Source organism: Zeus faber, assembly GCF_960531495.2.
Source record: "Zeus faber genome assembly, chromosome: 2".
NCBI lineage: Eukaryota > Metazoa > Chordata > Actinopteri > Zeiformes > Zeidae > Zeus > Zeus faber.
In genome coordinates this window covers 7976491-7992231 of record NC_137189.1, presented here as the reverse complement: position 1 = coordinate 7992231, position 15741 = coordinate 7976491, and the positions used below count along the sequence as shown (strand labels likewise).

Here is a 15741-nt window from a genome sequence, read left to right as displayed (position 1 = left end):
TCTTCTAATTAACATATACATAGATGTATTTAATCACCCCAATATTAATAATAATTACATATTTATTTATGTATTTGTTTGTTTGTTTGTTTGTTTGTTTATATAAGTAATTGTTTAATTATTTTATATTGAAATTGATCTACTTACCTAGTATAATTTTTACAAATGCATGTTAATAATGGAAAACAGCCATTCTGTTGGGACTTGCAGGCTGGGAATGTAATTTAAGTCTTTCGTTGCACAAGAAGGAGAAGATGGGAGAAAAAGGAGAAATAATCTCACCAGTGCAATGCACACGCATACATGTAGCGGTGACGACCAGAACCAATACTTGCAGGTAATGGTGAACTGGATAATTCTGTCCTAAAACTCTGTACAGAAAGGCCCCTCATCCTGAGCATCTGAGCATGGTGCCACCAGGTGGGAATCGAACCCGGGACCTTCTTACTGTGAGGCAGCAGTGCAGTGAAACGCGTTGCTTTTCCCCTGCACCCTTCCCAGGGCTGGGGTGGCGACTCAGCCAGGCTCTGTGTGTGTTTTCATTTCTCCAGCTGTAGAACATGACTATTATTAACCTCTCCACTTATGAGCGAGTGAGTCATCCTGTCCAGCGGCAGAGCTGCCACCAGCCCTCACTCAGCCGTCTGACTCCACAAAGGAGGACCCAGAGCCGATGACGCCAATGCCCGTCTCCCCCAAGTGCCGGGACGCTTCTCATCTCCTCATCTTAGCCACCTGCCACTCATCCAGCCACACTTCCTGCAGAGAAATTGGAGTAAAAAACAAACTCTCTCACAATATTTGTTGCGTGGAGGCGAAACACGTCAGCGATATTTCCATTTTGCTTCATTCACATGACACACAGCTGAATGCGCCAGTTTGGTGACAGCAGGTCAGATTAAGGTTATCGGAAGAACTGGTGTTTATTTAATTCCGAGAAATGTCCCTCAGGGTTTGCCTCAACGTTGACGGGTGGATCCTTCCGGCAGCGGGGAGGGGTGTGTGTGTGCGTGGGGGGAGGGGGGGTCATCAATTTGCATACAAGCATTTCCTGCCGTGCCCTCAGCCAAAAAAATGCTTAGAATGGTGGAAGTTACTAAGTGCTGTGAACGTGCAAAAGCACCCAGCTAATTTTCTTTGCACTTTCTATATTGTGTGCATCGCTTTCGTGCTTATCACTCCCCAAATTTAGCAGTTCTATGTACTTTGAAATGGATTTCGGCCTCAATTAACTTGCATGTTACCTATATGCACATGTGTATTATTGAATTCAGTGTATCTATCTGTATGTGAACTGATGCAAATACATGTGACATATTGGACCACTGTATATAATAATACTGGAAGCCTATGTATTACATTACATTACATTACATTACATTTAGCAGACGCTTTTATCCAAAGCGACTTACAATTGTTCAAACGCTGACGGACGCAGCCATCAGGAGCAATTAGGGGTTAAGTGTCTTGCTCAAGGACACTACAGCATGCTAGCAGGAGGAGCCTGGGATCAAACCAGCAACCTTTAGATCACTAGACCACCAGCTCTACCTCCTGAGCTACAATGTATATGCATTGTACAGTACATTTTGTTGTTAGGTTTCACATGATGTTCCTTTCCCTTCTATGAATGGTAAGGAATGTGTGTACGGAAAGAAAATGTCATTTTTAATGTGTTTACAACCTGGGGCCCGGCACGAGGACCCTTTAAAACAACAACTTGCTATTAACGCTGAAAGTGACCTGGGATGAGTGTCTAGGGGGAGACACGGCCTATTAGGGAAGCGGTGAGTAACACTGCTCCGGGGACCTGATTCAGAGATGCTCACTCGTCCTCGCTGACCTTTGGAGTCTTCCAGGACACGTCTCAGTTTCAGCCTCACACACGCACGCACTCACGCACGCACACTCTGCAACGATTTCTTGCTCGGAGGCATGGCTGCACTGGGGCAGCCTCCTCCTTGCTCCACGGACGTGTCTGGAGAGCTGATGTGGCTCTGTGGCTTAACTCGAGTGCAGCCCTCCACTAAGAATGAGTCACCCCGACCATCACAGAATGGGAGCAACGCGAGTCTTTGGGGATTATTATTCTGATTGACGCCCAGCTGCGGTCCAGGCTTTAACAGATCCGATCTGTCTGTTGCTAAAGCATTTGACAAATTTGGCAAACGTGGAGCCACGGCCTGCACAATGTTTGGTCTAACCTATACGCACCGATGCCCGATAGAAATCGTAATGAGTGGTGTGCGAGTGACATACAAATCTGTTATTGGTATTTTCATGTGTTTCTGGTTAATGGTTAATGACACAAAGGGCGGCGTTAGTGGAAGCGAGCTCCAATTATTTTACAAAGATGGGAGGGAGGTGGGTCGCATCGATTTGATCGCACATAAACAGAAATGCACCCAGAGAGCTGCAGGGTTATGATGGCGAGTGGGTGAACCACATTCCTACAGCTGTGCACCACCATTCTGAAATGAGAGGATTGTGTGAAAGTGCATTACCATGTTGCGGGGGCTTTTCCAGGCAGGCTGCAAAAATATGTGTGTATGTGCCCTTTACACAAAGTGCACATGGCCCCATGCCTTCAGTAAAGGGGGAAAAGGTTAGCGGGAACACTCCTGTTAGTGTCTTTTTTCCAGCTGCAAACATTCCTCCAAACGCCCCAGATGCCTTCAAGGAATGTCCAAATCCCTTTTCTCACACCCGCGCGCTATTTCATAGCAGATATAACAATGCACATTTCATTAATGAGGCATTTTGCTTTTGAGAAAGCCTGCAGATGCATCCGTATACAATTGCTATTTGGCTGCAAAGAAATCATGACGCAAAGTGCTCCGGTGAAAGTCTTTCCCATGAATGACATTACGGGAGGAAACACAAATGTAACACACAGCCATGTACAGTAGCTGCATCCCACCCCCACTCCCATCCAATTCACCAGCACCGGATACATTAATGCTGCGTTCCACCGACGTCGGAACTCGGTGAAAAAAAACCTACGTCATCCCAAGAAGAGTACAAAGGAACTGCCCCTTGAAGTCGGAGTTTTGGGAACATCGCTTGCTTGGGCCCGGGTTTGGGCGATTTGTGTGACGTCACACTCACAGCCACGTCGTGTCCCACGCTGCTAGCGGTGAATACAATTCACTTTGCATGTTGTTGTTTTCGTGGGGTTTTTTTTTTTTAATAAAAGACGTCTACCTTCGGACATAAACTACGCTTAATGGCTGTTGCTCTTGTCTAGATGCGTGTGGACGTCGCAGGCTTGCCAGACAATGCACATTTGCTCCGGGCGCCCACGCGTCCCCCTCCCCTGGACGGAGGAAACGGAACACAGCTCGGGAGCGGCGATCCACCGACTTGGAATGGCCGATGTCCGACTCTCCCAGAACGTCGCGTTCGATTCGAGGGGCGTGGCCCCGGCGCCATAGGTCTCACACGGCCGCGTACGATTCGTCCGGCGGGACAGCCAATCGGATCCCGCAGTGCGACCCACGTCACGGGGGCGGGGATGGCTCCTGCGTGCGTGCGTGTGTGTGTGTGTGTGTGTGCGTGTGTGTGTGTGTGTGTGTGTGTGTGTGTGTGTGTGTGTGTGTGTGTGTGTGTGTGTGTGTGTGTGTGTGTGTGTGTGCGTGCGTGCGTGCGTGCGTGCGTGCGTGTGTGTGTGTGTGTGTGTGTGTGTGTGTGTGTGTGTGTGTGTGTGTGTGCGTGCGTGTGTGTGTGCGTGCGTGTACGTGCGCGCCCGTGGAAGCCCCATCAGTTCGCCCTGAACCGCGGCGTGGAGTGGAGCTCGGCGCCGAACGGACCAGGTCTCTCCCCCGCTCCCCGGCCACGTCAGTAGCACAGCACCGCCGGAGAGGATGCCTTGCTGAAGGGATAGGCCTGGGGAAAGTCGGCCGGCCCGTCCCTTCCTTCTCAAACGCCGAAGCGGCAGCGGTAGTGGCAGCGGCGGCGGCGGCGACGACGGCGGCGGCGGCGGCTCTCCCTCTCGGAGTTGGAACGACGTCCGTCGCGGTGAAAAAGAACCGGGCATCGCGTCGGCTCCTTGCACGCAACGAAGGCTCGGCAGCTCCGGGTCCGGAGGGTTTTCTCCACTTTTGGGCGATGACAGCCGCCGTACATGGATGTAATCAGGAGAGCAAGGCCATGCACTGACCTGAAGCTAACTAGTTAGCCCTGCACCTGCTAGCCGAGCGGTGAATAAGCTTCAAAAGCCGAAGGTGATTTTCGTTTATGGGTGTCTTTCGTTATTATTATTATTATAATTATTATTATTATTATCATTATTAAAGGTGCCATACTATAAACCTGCAAGATAAGCTAGCAACTAGACGATGCTAAATTAGCATCTCCATTCATTGCAAAACCCGACGGTTGATGTGTTGCCTTTGTTGCAGTTCTCACTTTATTCCTGTCGATAGAGAACTCCGCTTGAAAACCCCGCAGCCGGGAGCGCAGTTGTGTGTGTGTGTCATCTCTAGCATGGGGCCGAACGGTAGCTAAAGTTTGCAACAAAGAGCCGTCTACCTACTCCCCTTTGTGTGTGTGATCCCACCACCCGGCTCCGACCGCCGCTGATCAAGGGTGTTGGGGGAGGTCTGACCTCGGCGAGACGCAGCTGAAGCTCTTTTTTTTTTTTTCCTGGAACATTTTTTTTTTTTTTTTAGTTTTTATCCGAGATCGACCGGAGGACGCCGTGCAATCGCGATCCACCCCCTCCCCACCCCCACCCCGGCGGCGTTGCAAACAAAAACCAAAGTTGCCCCGAACGAGGGAGGGGAAGGCCCGCGGGGTGTCGTGTGGAGTCGTTACATCCTTCCTCATGAACATACACAGGTCAAACCCCATTAACATTTCACGTTATGGGAGATCACGGCACAAATCACACGATTTCGAGGAGCTGTCTTGCCTGAGGACTACAGAGTCGAGCCAAAGCTTTAGCCCCAACCTCGGCTCCCCCAGCCCGCCGGAGACCCCGGACTCCACGCATTGCACCTCCCGCATCGGGGACTACCTGCTGCTGGAGCCCCTGGAGGGCGACCACGTGTTCAGAGCCGCGCACCTGCACAGTGGGGAGGAGCTCGTGTGCAAGGTGAGTGCACGACCCGACACACACTACAACTTATGCAATCAATAATGCAGTATTTCGCAATAACACTAATAACATCCAACACAAATTGCAACGTGCAATAACCGTGCAGTATATTGTAATAACACACATTATAACTCAGACTTAACCCATCCATTATCAGCCGTGCCCATTCTGGTCCATTCATCATAGATAGATAGATCTCCCTTTTTTGTAATCCATTTATCTTGTTCTAGTGCATACAGCACATTTTGTAATACTTTTTTTTAGGCTATCTGCACTGCCCAATGCACCAAATATTACAAGACAAATTCCTACAATATAGATCTACATGGCCTGATAAACAGATTGTGATTCTGAAACTGTGCAGATGTACTGGGTTGATGAGTAACACTGCAGAGAAACCAACAAACCCACCACCATGCAACCTGTAGTTCAGTTGGGCATTCCTTCATCAAAACCAGTAAAAATTAAATAGTGATGTATTTTTTTTTGTTGCAAATTGGTCGATGCCACATTTTATTCCCGAATAGGCCTTTAAATTCTTCCTGCACCTGGTAAATGGAGAGCCAGCAGCCTAATGGAAAAAGTGCATGTGCAGCCAGGCAGTGTGGTTTGGATTGCATGATGTAACATTGACAAAGGACTGAGTAACCACGCACACACTCCTTTCAAAGTCCTATCCTTCACCCGGGGCTTTGTTCAGCACGGTGCATGTCAAATAGGATCATTTTTCCCTCGGAGATCCATTTTTTTGCATATGCATACTCATAACCGCCTTTCATATGACAAATTAAGTTAAAAAAAATAAAAACATTTAAGACCGTCACTGAAGCAAATTCCTCAACTGGTGAAGTTAACCAATGTTAATGGCCTTAAGCAACTCCACCCAGTATTAACACGGACCATTTAGCCATAAGAAATAGACCAATAGTCCCCCAGGATTCAGGACAACCTCATGCCCTTTTTTTCCTCTCCACACATTAAATCTGTATTGATTGAAGTGTATTTGAAATTAAAAGGGCATTGGAATGTCCCTGGGGTACATTCAACGTCGGTGCTTAAAGCAGACTAAAGTGGCTTGACGAATCAAAATTAGTTACGTGCACCATTGGATATAAGGAAAGCAGCATGCCCAAAATCCAATAATGCTTTCCAGAGATAATGTGTAATCTTGGCCACAATGAATCCGTGGCCTTTTGGCATAGCCTCCAGGCTACCTTTACTGTTTTGCCTCAGTTTCATTGAGCACCTCCTTTTTAAAGCAGCGACTAAGATCAATTTCTATGTCCTGGATTAATAGTTTCTGCCAAGCTGGAAGCCAAGGTCATAACTTTAGGACCGTGAGAGCTGTGGAGAGTGGCTGTATTGACTGCGGGCGGAGAAGCCTTCTCACCTGAACGGGCTGTGCTGAACGTCGATTGGGTGGTTACTATGGGAACAGAACGAGACACCGCAACCCCACGCTGCAGTCTATTCACTAACTTGCTGCTATCACCGGGCCCAGATTCAACCCCCCCCCCCGCGAAATAAGACTTCAGTGTCACATCATTGTGGCAGATTCCGCAATTTGTCAGACAGAGCCGTGTGTTGATCAATGCATGGGAAAAAAGAAGGCTGTGACAATTTCTTATAGAATGAATGGTTATAAAATGAGTGCTTATAAAACCTTAAAGGTGCATCAATAAATCATCAGGCTATACATAAAGGGCCATTTGTGCTTGTTCATTGTTTTTTATCTGTATGTCAAGACAGGGGAAAATGTAACCTCAGAGTTTGATGCTTTGTAGGTATAGGACCATGCAACCAGTCTAACCATGGGCTCTAAACCCTTTTTTCGTTGGCAGGTGTTTGACATTGGCCGGTACCAGGAGTCACTAGCGGCCTACTTTGCTCTGGGCCGGCACCCGCACATCAACCAGATCCTGGAGATCTTACTCGGCGAGACGAGGGCATATGTGTTCTTCGAGAGGAGCTATGGCGACATGCACTCTTTTGTCCGCACCTGCAAGAAGCTGCGCGAGGACGAGGCGGCGCGACTCTTCCATCAGATAGCCTCCGCCGTGGCTCACTGCCATGACAACGGCCTGGTCCTTCGCGACCTCAAACTGAGGAAGTTTGTCTTCAAGAACGAGGACAGGTGAGCACAACTTGCGTCTTGGCTTTGCTGTGGTACTTACTGGTTTGCTCTCTGTATAGTTGTATTTTCTCTGAATATTATTGCATTAATTGGGAAACTATAGCTCTGAAACATGTGTTTCCCCTGCCTGCTGTTGGATATTTTTTTGCCTGCTGATGGCTTTGCCAGTCAGGTCGCATGGCACCTGATAAGCACAAACGGAAAAGCTGGCAACTGCTGGCTTTTGTGCGACAGATGTTTGATTGAAACCGAGCTTCCGATGGTTAATGCCGTGCTTCTGTAGAGATCAGCAGGAGTGGTGTCCTCTATATTAAGCTTGGCACGGTGCTACTGCCATCTGGTGGTGACATATGGACATTGCATCCAACAATTTAGACATTGAATTTGTTTCCACAGCAACCAGTGTACCTCCAAGCAAGAGTACCATATTTAATGTCGCCTGCAGTTGGTCATTTAAAGACCATGTATCAGAGGCGCATGCTGCCCCTCTGTGCCCTCATTCTGAATGTCTGGTGTCACTCTCTGGCGCTGACAGTGGAAAGGGCAAGCTGAGCTGTTCTGTGTATTTAATACGGTCCTTGAGTGCCCTTGGATTTTAAAGCAGCTCGCTCTAGGGCCACGGATGCCAAGAAGTGCGTTTTAAAATAATATCATATCCAAGATTTTACACTGACTTGGAGTTGACCTTCTGTAATGTCTCCATGTGTCTTGCAACTCTTCAGACCTTGCAGAGGAGAAATCTGCCTCAGACTCTTGTGATTGAAATCCATTCATGTTTCAGTTTGGGGAGCAGAGAGAGAGTTTTAAGGTTCCTTTATTTTCAGTAAGTCATGTCACAAAAACGGAATTACGAGGGAAAATTAAAGAGACAAAACGCATGAAAATCACAGGTCAGTAAGAGTAGAGAGTGCGAGAGAGAGAGACCTCAGGTTTCCACAGCGTGTGTTGATTCCCTGACCTGGTTATGTCACACTGCAGATAGGAGTTGACCAAGCGAGCCTATGTAAGTCTACAGGTCAAAGGTCAGCCACGAGTGGAATCCAATAGTGCAACAGAGCCACCTTGCCCCGCCACGCCAGCAGTAAGCTCCGGAGATATTTTAAGGATCTGCGGCCATGAAGCTTCCTGCCTAGCTCAAATGAAGCGGCTGCGCTATAAATAAGAGGCTAAATTCACACCTAATGATTTTGCAGCGAGAGAGTTTGATCCAATCAGACATGTGTCTCGTGTTTGAACCCGACAGGTTGGTTTTCAGATTTGTTTGTTATACCAAGAAGTAATGCAACATGTGCAAACAATAACACATCTCCTTGACAATGGCATTTACATTGACAATCATTTTAACCTCTTGACTGCCTTGCACTTAACAAACAGAACTTTCCTCAACGCTATACGACAAGATGTGAATTTTTATTGAAGTTTTTTTTATGAATATACCTATAATTAGTGGTGCTTTCATGAGATTATGACCAAGCAGTTAGTGGTAGTAGTAGAACAGTCTTATGAAGTTCAGAAATTGCCTTAAATACAACATTTAACTAAATCACAATATTACCAAAATGAAAGTCCTGGACAATATAAAGTCTGCATCACAGAATCGATATTGTAAAGCTAAATGACTCAGGCCCTATATGACACACATGTTAGGCCGTGGCTCAAATCTTAACCCAGTAGAAGCGCCTACGTTCACTGAGAGGAGTCATAGTTGGAATAGTCTTGTTTTGCATTTTGAGTTTTGCTTTCACACACAGATGGTGACACTCGTGCTGCCTCCTGAGTCTCCTTCTCATGACTTTGTCGCCTTGGTTCTCCACTTTTTTTTTTTTTTTTCTTTTGGTAACAATACATCTGCACAATCATGGCTTTCACGGTGCATTATTAAAAACCATCCCATATTTTAAGGGCTTTTTTTCCCCATAATATATTGAAGTAAAGACGGCCATTCATTTGTGAATTTGAAACACGGTCAAAATGTTATATTTAGCTTTATCTTGGCGTGTTTGTGCTTTTATCTAAAAGGGAATGTCAAACTCGGGGCCCTGGGTACTATGTGCTCTATTTCCTCAGAAATGGGCAGAATGTGGAACACAAAGACGATGATCACAATGAAGTGCCCCACTTAAATCTTTCAGCGCACGTTAGAATTTCCTCTTGAACTGAAGCGTAACCGCTGTGAATGTGACCGCGTTGGAGCAGTGTCCTCCGCTTTGTGTGGAAGGAGGTTTTTAAAGGCCAAAGTGGTGAACATGTTGGTCCATGTGCATTAGCATTGGTGTCATTATTTATCTCACCCCCCTCCCCCCCAACCCTCCGTGTGTCCCCCAGGAGCCTCGTGAAGCTGGAGAGCCTGGAGGACACGTACATGCTGAGCGGCCACGACGACTCGCTGTCGGACAAGCACGGCTGCCCGGCGTACGTCAGCCCCGAGATCCTCAACGCGGGCGGCAGCTACTCGGGAAAGGCGGCGGACGTGTGGAGCCTGGGCGTCATGCTGTACACCATCCTGGTGGGGCGCTACCCCTTCCATGACGTGGAGCCCGGCTCACTGTTCAGCAAGATCCGCCGCGGCCACTTCAGCATCCCCGAGACGCTCACGCCCAAGGCCAAGTGCCTGATCCGCTCCGTCCTGCGCCGCGAGCCGGCCGAGCGCCTCACGTCCCGCGAGATCCTGGAGCACCCGTGGTTTGCCTCGACCGGGGCGGCGGCGGCGGCGCCCAGCCGGGCCGAGCGCGAACAGGAGCAGACGGTGCCCGAGGTCAACATGGAGGACGAGTTGGAGCAGTTCTTCAGTTGAGCCGTCGACACCGATGCCAAGCACAAGAAAAATAAAAGGGACAAAACTCCGCCACGGTTGGCTCGCCAGCAGAGCCCCCCTGCCCTCCACCCCGTTAAAAAAAAAAACAACGGTAGTTTTTAGAGATTAGCAGGTGAGCGTTTGTCACTCATGATAAAAAGGTGTTTCCATCCCGTTTTCCTTCCATCATTCCACGGAAAACCTTGAGCCTGCCTTCCTGGCATGACGAATGACACCTACTACTTCACCTGGAGACGCACCCCAACACACACACACACACACACACACACACACACACCCACCCCCTCAGGGTTGTCGTCACCAAACATGCAAAGTCGCAACCAATGTAGCAAAATGTTCTTTTGGGATCTGTATTGGGTTCATGTGGTGAGACGCACACTACAGACGGCGCAAAGGGACAGGAGAGCGCACGGGAGGCCAAGGAGAAGCGTTTCGAAATTAACCCACAAACTGCAGTACCACTCCTTCACAGTATGCATTTTGGTTTTTACTTTTTGTTGTTTTCGTTTTCCTCTCATAGCTGTCGGTAGCATCGGTACACAACCAGAAACCTCCCGGTCAGAGCGGGATCTTAACACCTCACATCGATCCTGCGTCTGACCCGGGAGCGTAGCTGTAGAAAAATCCAAACGATGGAGCTGCCTCCTCTTCACGCGTCATCTTTTTGTTTTGTGTTTATGTATTTGCGTTTTTTGTTGCATTATTCATCATGTTCTTTTCTTCTTGACAAATAATCTCTAAAAACCCTCACATAATTGTTTTCAGGCTTTGTACTTCAGCCTTCTCTGTCTCTTAAGCCTATTGCCATGCTGTTTTGTTCCGCTTTTTTATTCGTCAATATCGCCTCTTTTGTTTTGTTTTCTCGCTTTTTTCTGGGCTGTTCCATTCTATTGTTACTGCTGCTTTCAACTCCCTTGCTGAACCTTAAAACATTACAACCGTTCACTTGGAAGGCCTCCAAACACGGCATCATGCACTTGATGTGGGTCCGGTTAGGTTAAAGGAACGATTCCACCTCTCAAAATAAATAAATAAATGGGAAAAAAAAAAAAAAAACTAGCTTCCTCTTATTTAAATTCATTCTTCATTTGTAGAAACTAAGAACTTAACATTTATTTAAATTGTAACAACTATATATAAATATAAATATATATTTAAAGATACATTGCAGGGTTTTTCTTTTTATTCAGAGATTTTTTTTTTTTTCCCTTGTATAACGTAGGCAATATCTTCGACACAGGACAGGCACACGAGGGGGAAGAATGTCTGTCTGAAGTTTTTAGAATAAACAACATATCTCCTGTGCCAGTGTTTCTGTGCCCGGTCGCTCACGCCACCCAGTCTCCCTTCTTTCTTTTGTAGCTTGATACGCGTTCTTCAATGATACTATTGCTATGACATGGTCTCAACCAGGATCTCCATATTTCAGTTTTCTACTGCCTGCGTAGGTTCTGTGAAATGATCATGCTCTGAATGGGTACCAGTGGACATGTTTTGTCGTATCTCAATGTTACTTGAATTTGTATAATTATTTTTTTTAATTTTTAAATCTAGTCATTGGCATGTGCCCTACGAATGCTATAGCCTGCCTAGCAGGGAGTGGGGGCGGGAGGGGGGGGTGCTCGTTCAAAAAAAAAACAAGTAAAATTTAAAGGGGGGGGAATAAAGGTGAAAATTACTTTGATTTGCTCCTTTTTTTTTTTTTTTTAAGTTGCTTTTCAAATCCACAGTTGCTTTCACATTTTGTTTTTGTAAAGATGAGCTACCCTTATTTAAGTTGGTGCTGATTTGGTGCTAATGTTAAGTCCTTTTGTTTCATGGAAGGGGTTGGTGCATGGTGGGATCTCTGCCTCGGATGTTCTGATTGTATCGTAACAAGACTCTGGTGTTTTTTGTCCAAATTTATTCGGTAAATAAATTGTGAAATGCTGTTGGATGTCTCTGTCCTCTTTGTGATGGGGAGTAGGAGTCGGGCAAACGAAGGCTGCGGCGGCACTCCCGGGTCGATAAGGTCAAGCCGGGTGAGGGCGTTAAAAGACTAAACAGACAGTTGAACCGTCAATTAAAAAACGAGACAAAATGCCGACATCTTGCAGTATCTCGGAATGCAAAGGATATCAAAATGGCAAAGTTTTTATTTTCCTCCTCACAAGACAAAGAAATGGCGTGCAATGTAGCTTATAAACGTTGCTTATGCCGGTAGCCGAAGTGAATAAAGTTCTCCATCTTTAAACCTCGTCTTCTGCCCGGTAGTGGGAGCGTCTGTTACCGTGACGCTATTGGCTGGTGGCAAACGACAACAGCAGCACTCGGTCCCTCAGCGAGGCTATACCGCTGTAGATTGGTTTCTTTATGAAATTATAGTTTATCCACTCTATTAATGGGCGGAGGGGAAATGAGTTTCAACAATGATTACTTGACCCTTAAGTTGCAGGTTGCAGCAAACTCAGCCCCCCACCCACCCCCCCCCTTTCAAATGAAGTAGAAGGATCTAGGGTGGCCTTTAGGTGCCGCGAAAAACACAAAAAGTCCCTCTCTAGAGCCAGTGTATGCTTTGTCCGTTCTGGGCTACTGTAGAAACATGGCGGTACAACATGGCGACCTCCCTGAAGGGTACCCGCTCCCCAAGTCGATAAAAACGGCTCATTCTAAGTTAACCAAAACGCGGTTCTTATTTTCATGGGATTATACACTAATTAAAAACATACTTATAAATATTAATTCCATTTCGGCCATGTCTGATCTGTAAAACCAAACTCGTTTGTCCAAGCTCACACAAAATATTTCAGTCAAAGGATAGAATATATTTGACCGGAATATGTGTAGTCCCGTTCATCGAGCAGCTCACTCCACCTCCTTATCTGCAGATATGGTTTTCCACCGGAGTCGTTCAGTCTCAAAAGCTCTGTCACTTCCACTCGAAGAGAAAGACAAGATTCCATGCAGAAGGCAGAGCGGCTCTACCAGGTACTCGGTTCTAAGATCACTTTTCCCAACACATTCATCTGTAAATAGTGTTACATTTCATTCAACGTGCTTCACATAATAAGTAACAAAATACATGATATAAATACAAAGAATAGTAAAAGCATAGAAATAAAAAATTCAAAACAGTTGTTTTTAAAACAGGCCTAGCCAGGGGGGGAAATTATCATTTTTTAATGTCTACATGAAATATTGCTTTTTTTTCCTATATTAAAATTATATCTTATTGACTTATCGACTTCTATATAGTTTAAAAAAGGCTCAACTTGAATGTCTGTCTGCCAACAATAATAATAATTAACATCCACACTATAGGGATGGGGCGTGTCATGGCCAAAACATGCACTTAACTTTTGATACATAAGTAGATTTTGACATCAAGTGCTTAAAATACTTCTACTTTATGTTCAATGGAGAATGATTAGTGTTTTGTTTGGGGGTTTAATCTTCTATTGATGTATTTAGGATATTAATATTTTCCCCACCACTGTCAATATTTAAAATGTCCTGTCTGCCGTGCTTCATTTCACTCACCAACAGTAATGAGTTTTTTGGGAGGTAGAAATCTGATATGAGGCTCCTAAAAACATATACGTAGGATTATGCCATATATACAGTAGAGTATGTATGTGTGTGTGTGTGTATGTATATATATATATATATATATATATACATATATACATATATATATATTTTTTTTAATTTAAATTTAAAATGACAGAAACCTGTATACCCAATAATGAGCATTTTATTACATTATGTCATTTTTCTGATGCTTTCGTCCAAAGCGACTTACAATAACTTAATATTACAATCAGAGGATTGTGATAATAAAAACATTTTAATTACATTTTTTCGGTAATATTATATATAATAATATTATAATATGTTATATTATATTATTTGTGATATTTAACCGCACTAGACATTATGGCCTCCTCTGGGTTGATGAATACACGATAAATGTATATAAATATAAATACTCCAGATAAAATGACCCTCCCGCTGCATTGCAAGCCTGCCCTCCAGTGGTGGTAAGACACCATCATATAGTAAATATAGTTAGTACATGTATAGATAAATATACTTCACATACAATATATAATAACGTTATGTATATGCTGAACAAAAGTCTAGTTTTCAAATAAAATTGCTCATTCATTTTCTAAAATGTAATCAAATATAATTTGATGTATTATTTACTTCATGTAATATACAAGACATTATAATTTACGTAATGTTTATTCAATTTTCATCATTGTTGGAAATGTTAACTATTCTCCCAAGTAATACAATAACACTAAAGCAGAGACAGTGATTATATTGAATTATTATCCATAATGGTTGATTTGGAGCCTCCTCAATTCACCTCACGATCAAAACAATAACTAGCAATTACTGTGGGAAATATTTTGTTATTGAAGACTTTCTCCCATGTCTACCGCCATCAAGCTTGATTTTATATTAGTTTGGGCGCTTTGGATTTCCACAATGTGCGATTTGGGATTTTGACTCTAATTAAAGCAGAGTTCTGCATAAACGCAAACCAGAACCAGACTTCAACATTTCGGTTTTGATTGAATTTGACCTGAATTTCCATCATTTTAAATCCCAGTCACCGACTTCCGCACGCAGGATCAGGATTAAAACGCAAGAAATGAGTGGATGAGTGTAAGAGCGAATGAGTGAATGAGTCCAGGCCGAACTCCGCCTTAAGCGCGCTTCACACCGAATGCGTAATCGCATCCGAGTGGCGGCCGGATGAACTGCGTCTGAGTTTCGCATTACAATGTCGGGGAAAATAGAAAATAAAAAACAATTTTGTTGACGTCCCGTCAACGTTGCACATCGCAGCGCTTCACAGCTTTTCTCCTGCGGAATCCCACTCTCCATAGGAATGAATGGACTTCCTGTTAGCTCTTGTCGTTTGTCATATCAGGTGTAAAGCGAGCTTTATTCCTTGCCTCACGACTTCAATTTGAGGGATTTTTTGCTGAACAGTTGCTGCATTTCATTATTTTTAACATCCATTCCTAGCACTGTGTTTATATCAGTACTGATCATGCGTTTGTGTGTATTATATTTTTATTATTATATGTTACAGTGTTGCACGGCTCGAATGATTTTGTCTAAACAACGCAAGTGTCCAGTTTTTTAGGAGAAAAGAGAAATCCAGAATAGAGGTTTGACACGTTTCAATTTGGGATGAATACATCATAAACAGTTTTATTACAGTTTATTGTGACAGCGGCGAGTGACGTAACCTGTTCAAATTTGGGGGAAAGTGGAGAAATCGCTGTTTTAATATTTTTAAGTCTACCTATACTTTCATAACGGTATTTATATGTAATACTTTCATAACTGTATTTAAATGTAATACTTTCATAACTGTATTTACATTTAATAATTTGATATCTGTATTTAAATGTTATACTTTCATATCTGTATATATATTTAATGCTTTCATAACTGTATTTATATGTAATACTTTCATTGCTGTATTTAAATGTAATATTTTCACAACTGTAGTTAAATGTAATAATTTCATGACTGTATTTAAATGTAATACTTTCATAACTGTATTTATATTTAATATTTTCATAACTGTATTTATGTTTAATACTTTCATAACTGTATTTACATTTAATATTTTCATAACTATGAATCCCATCAGCACTGTAGCAGCACTGTTGAAATAAAGCAACGTTG

At 44.3% G+C, this 15741-nt stretch overlaps 1 protein-coding gene across 1 annotated transcript; it reads left to right on the top strand.

Moving 5' to 3' along the window:
* Nucleotides 1-3883: 3883 nt before the first annotated feature.
* trib2 (tribbles pseudokinase 2) lies at nucleotides 3884-11632 on the top strand. The gene is made up of 3 exons (XM_079996891.1): nucleotides 3884-5095; nucleotides 6940-7232; nucleotides 9558-11632. Exons 1-3 carry the CDS (start codon nucleotides 4826-4828, stop codon nucleotides 10024-10026), a joined length of 1032 nt encoding a protein of 343 aa, XP_079853017.1. The 5' UTR covers nucleotides 3884-4825; the 3' UTR covers nucleotides 10027-11632.
* The last annotated feature ends 4109 nt before the right edge of the window (nucleotides 11633-15741 follow it).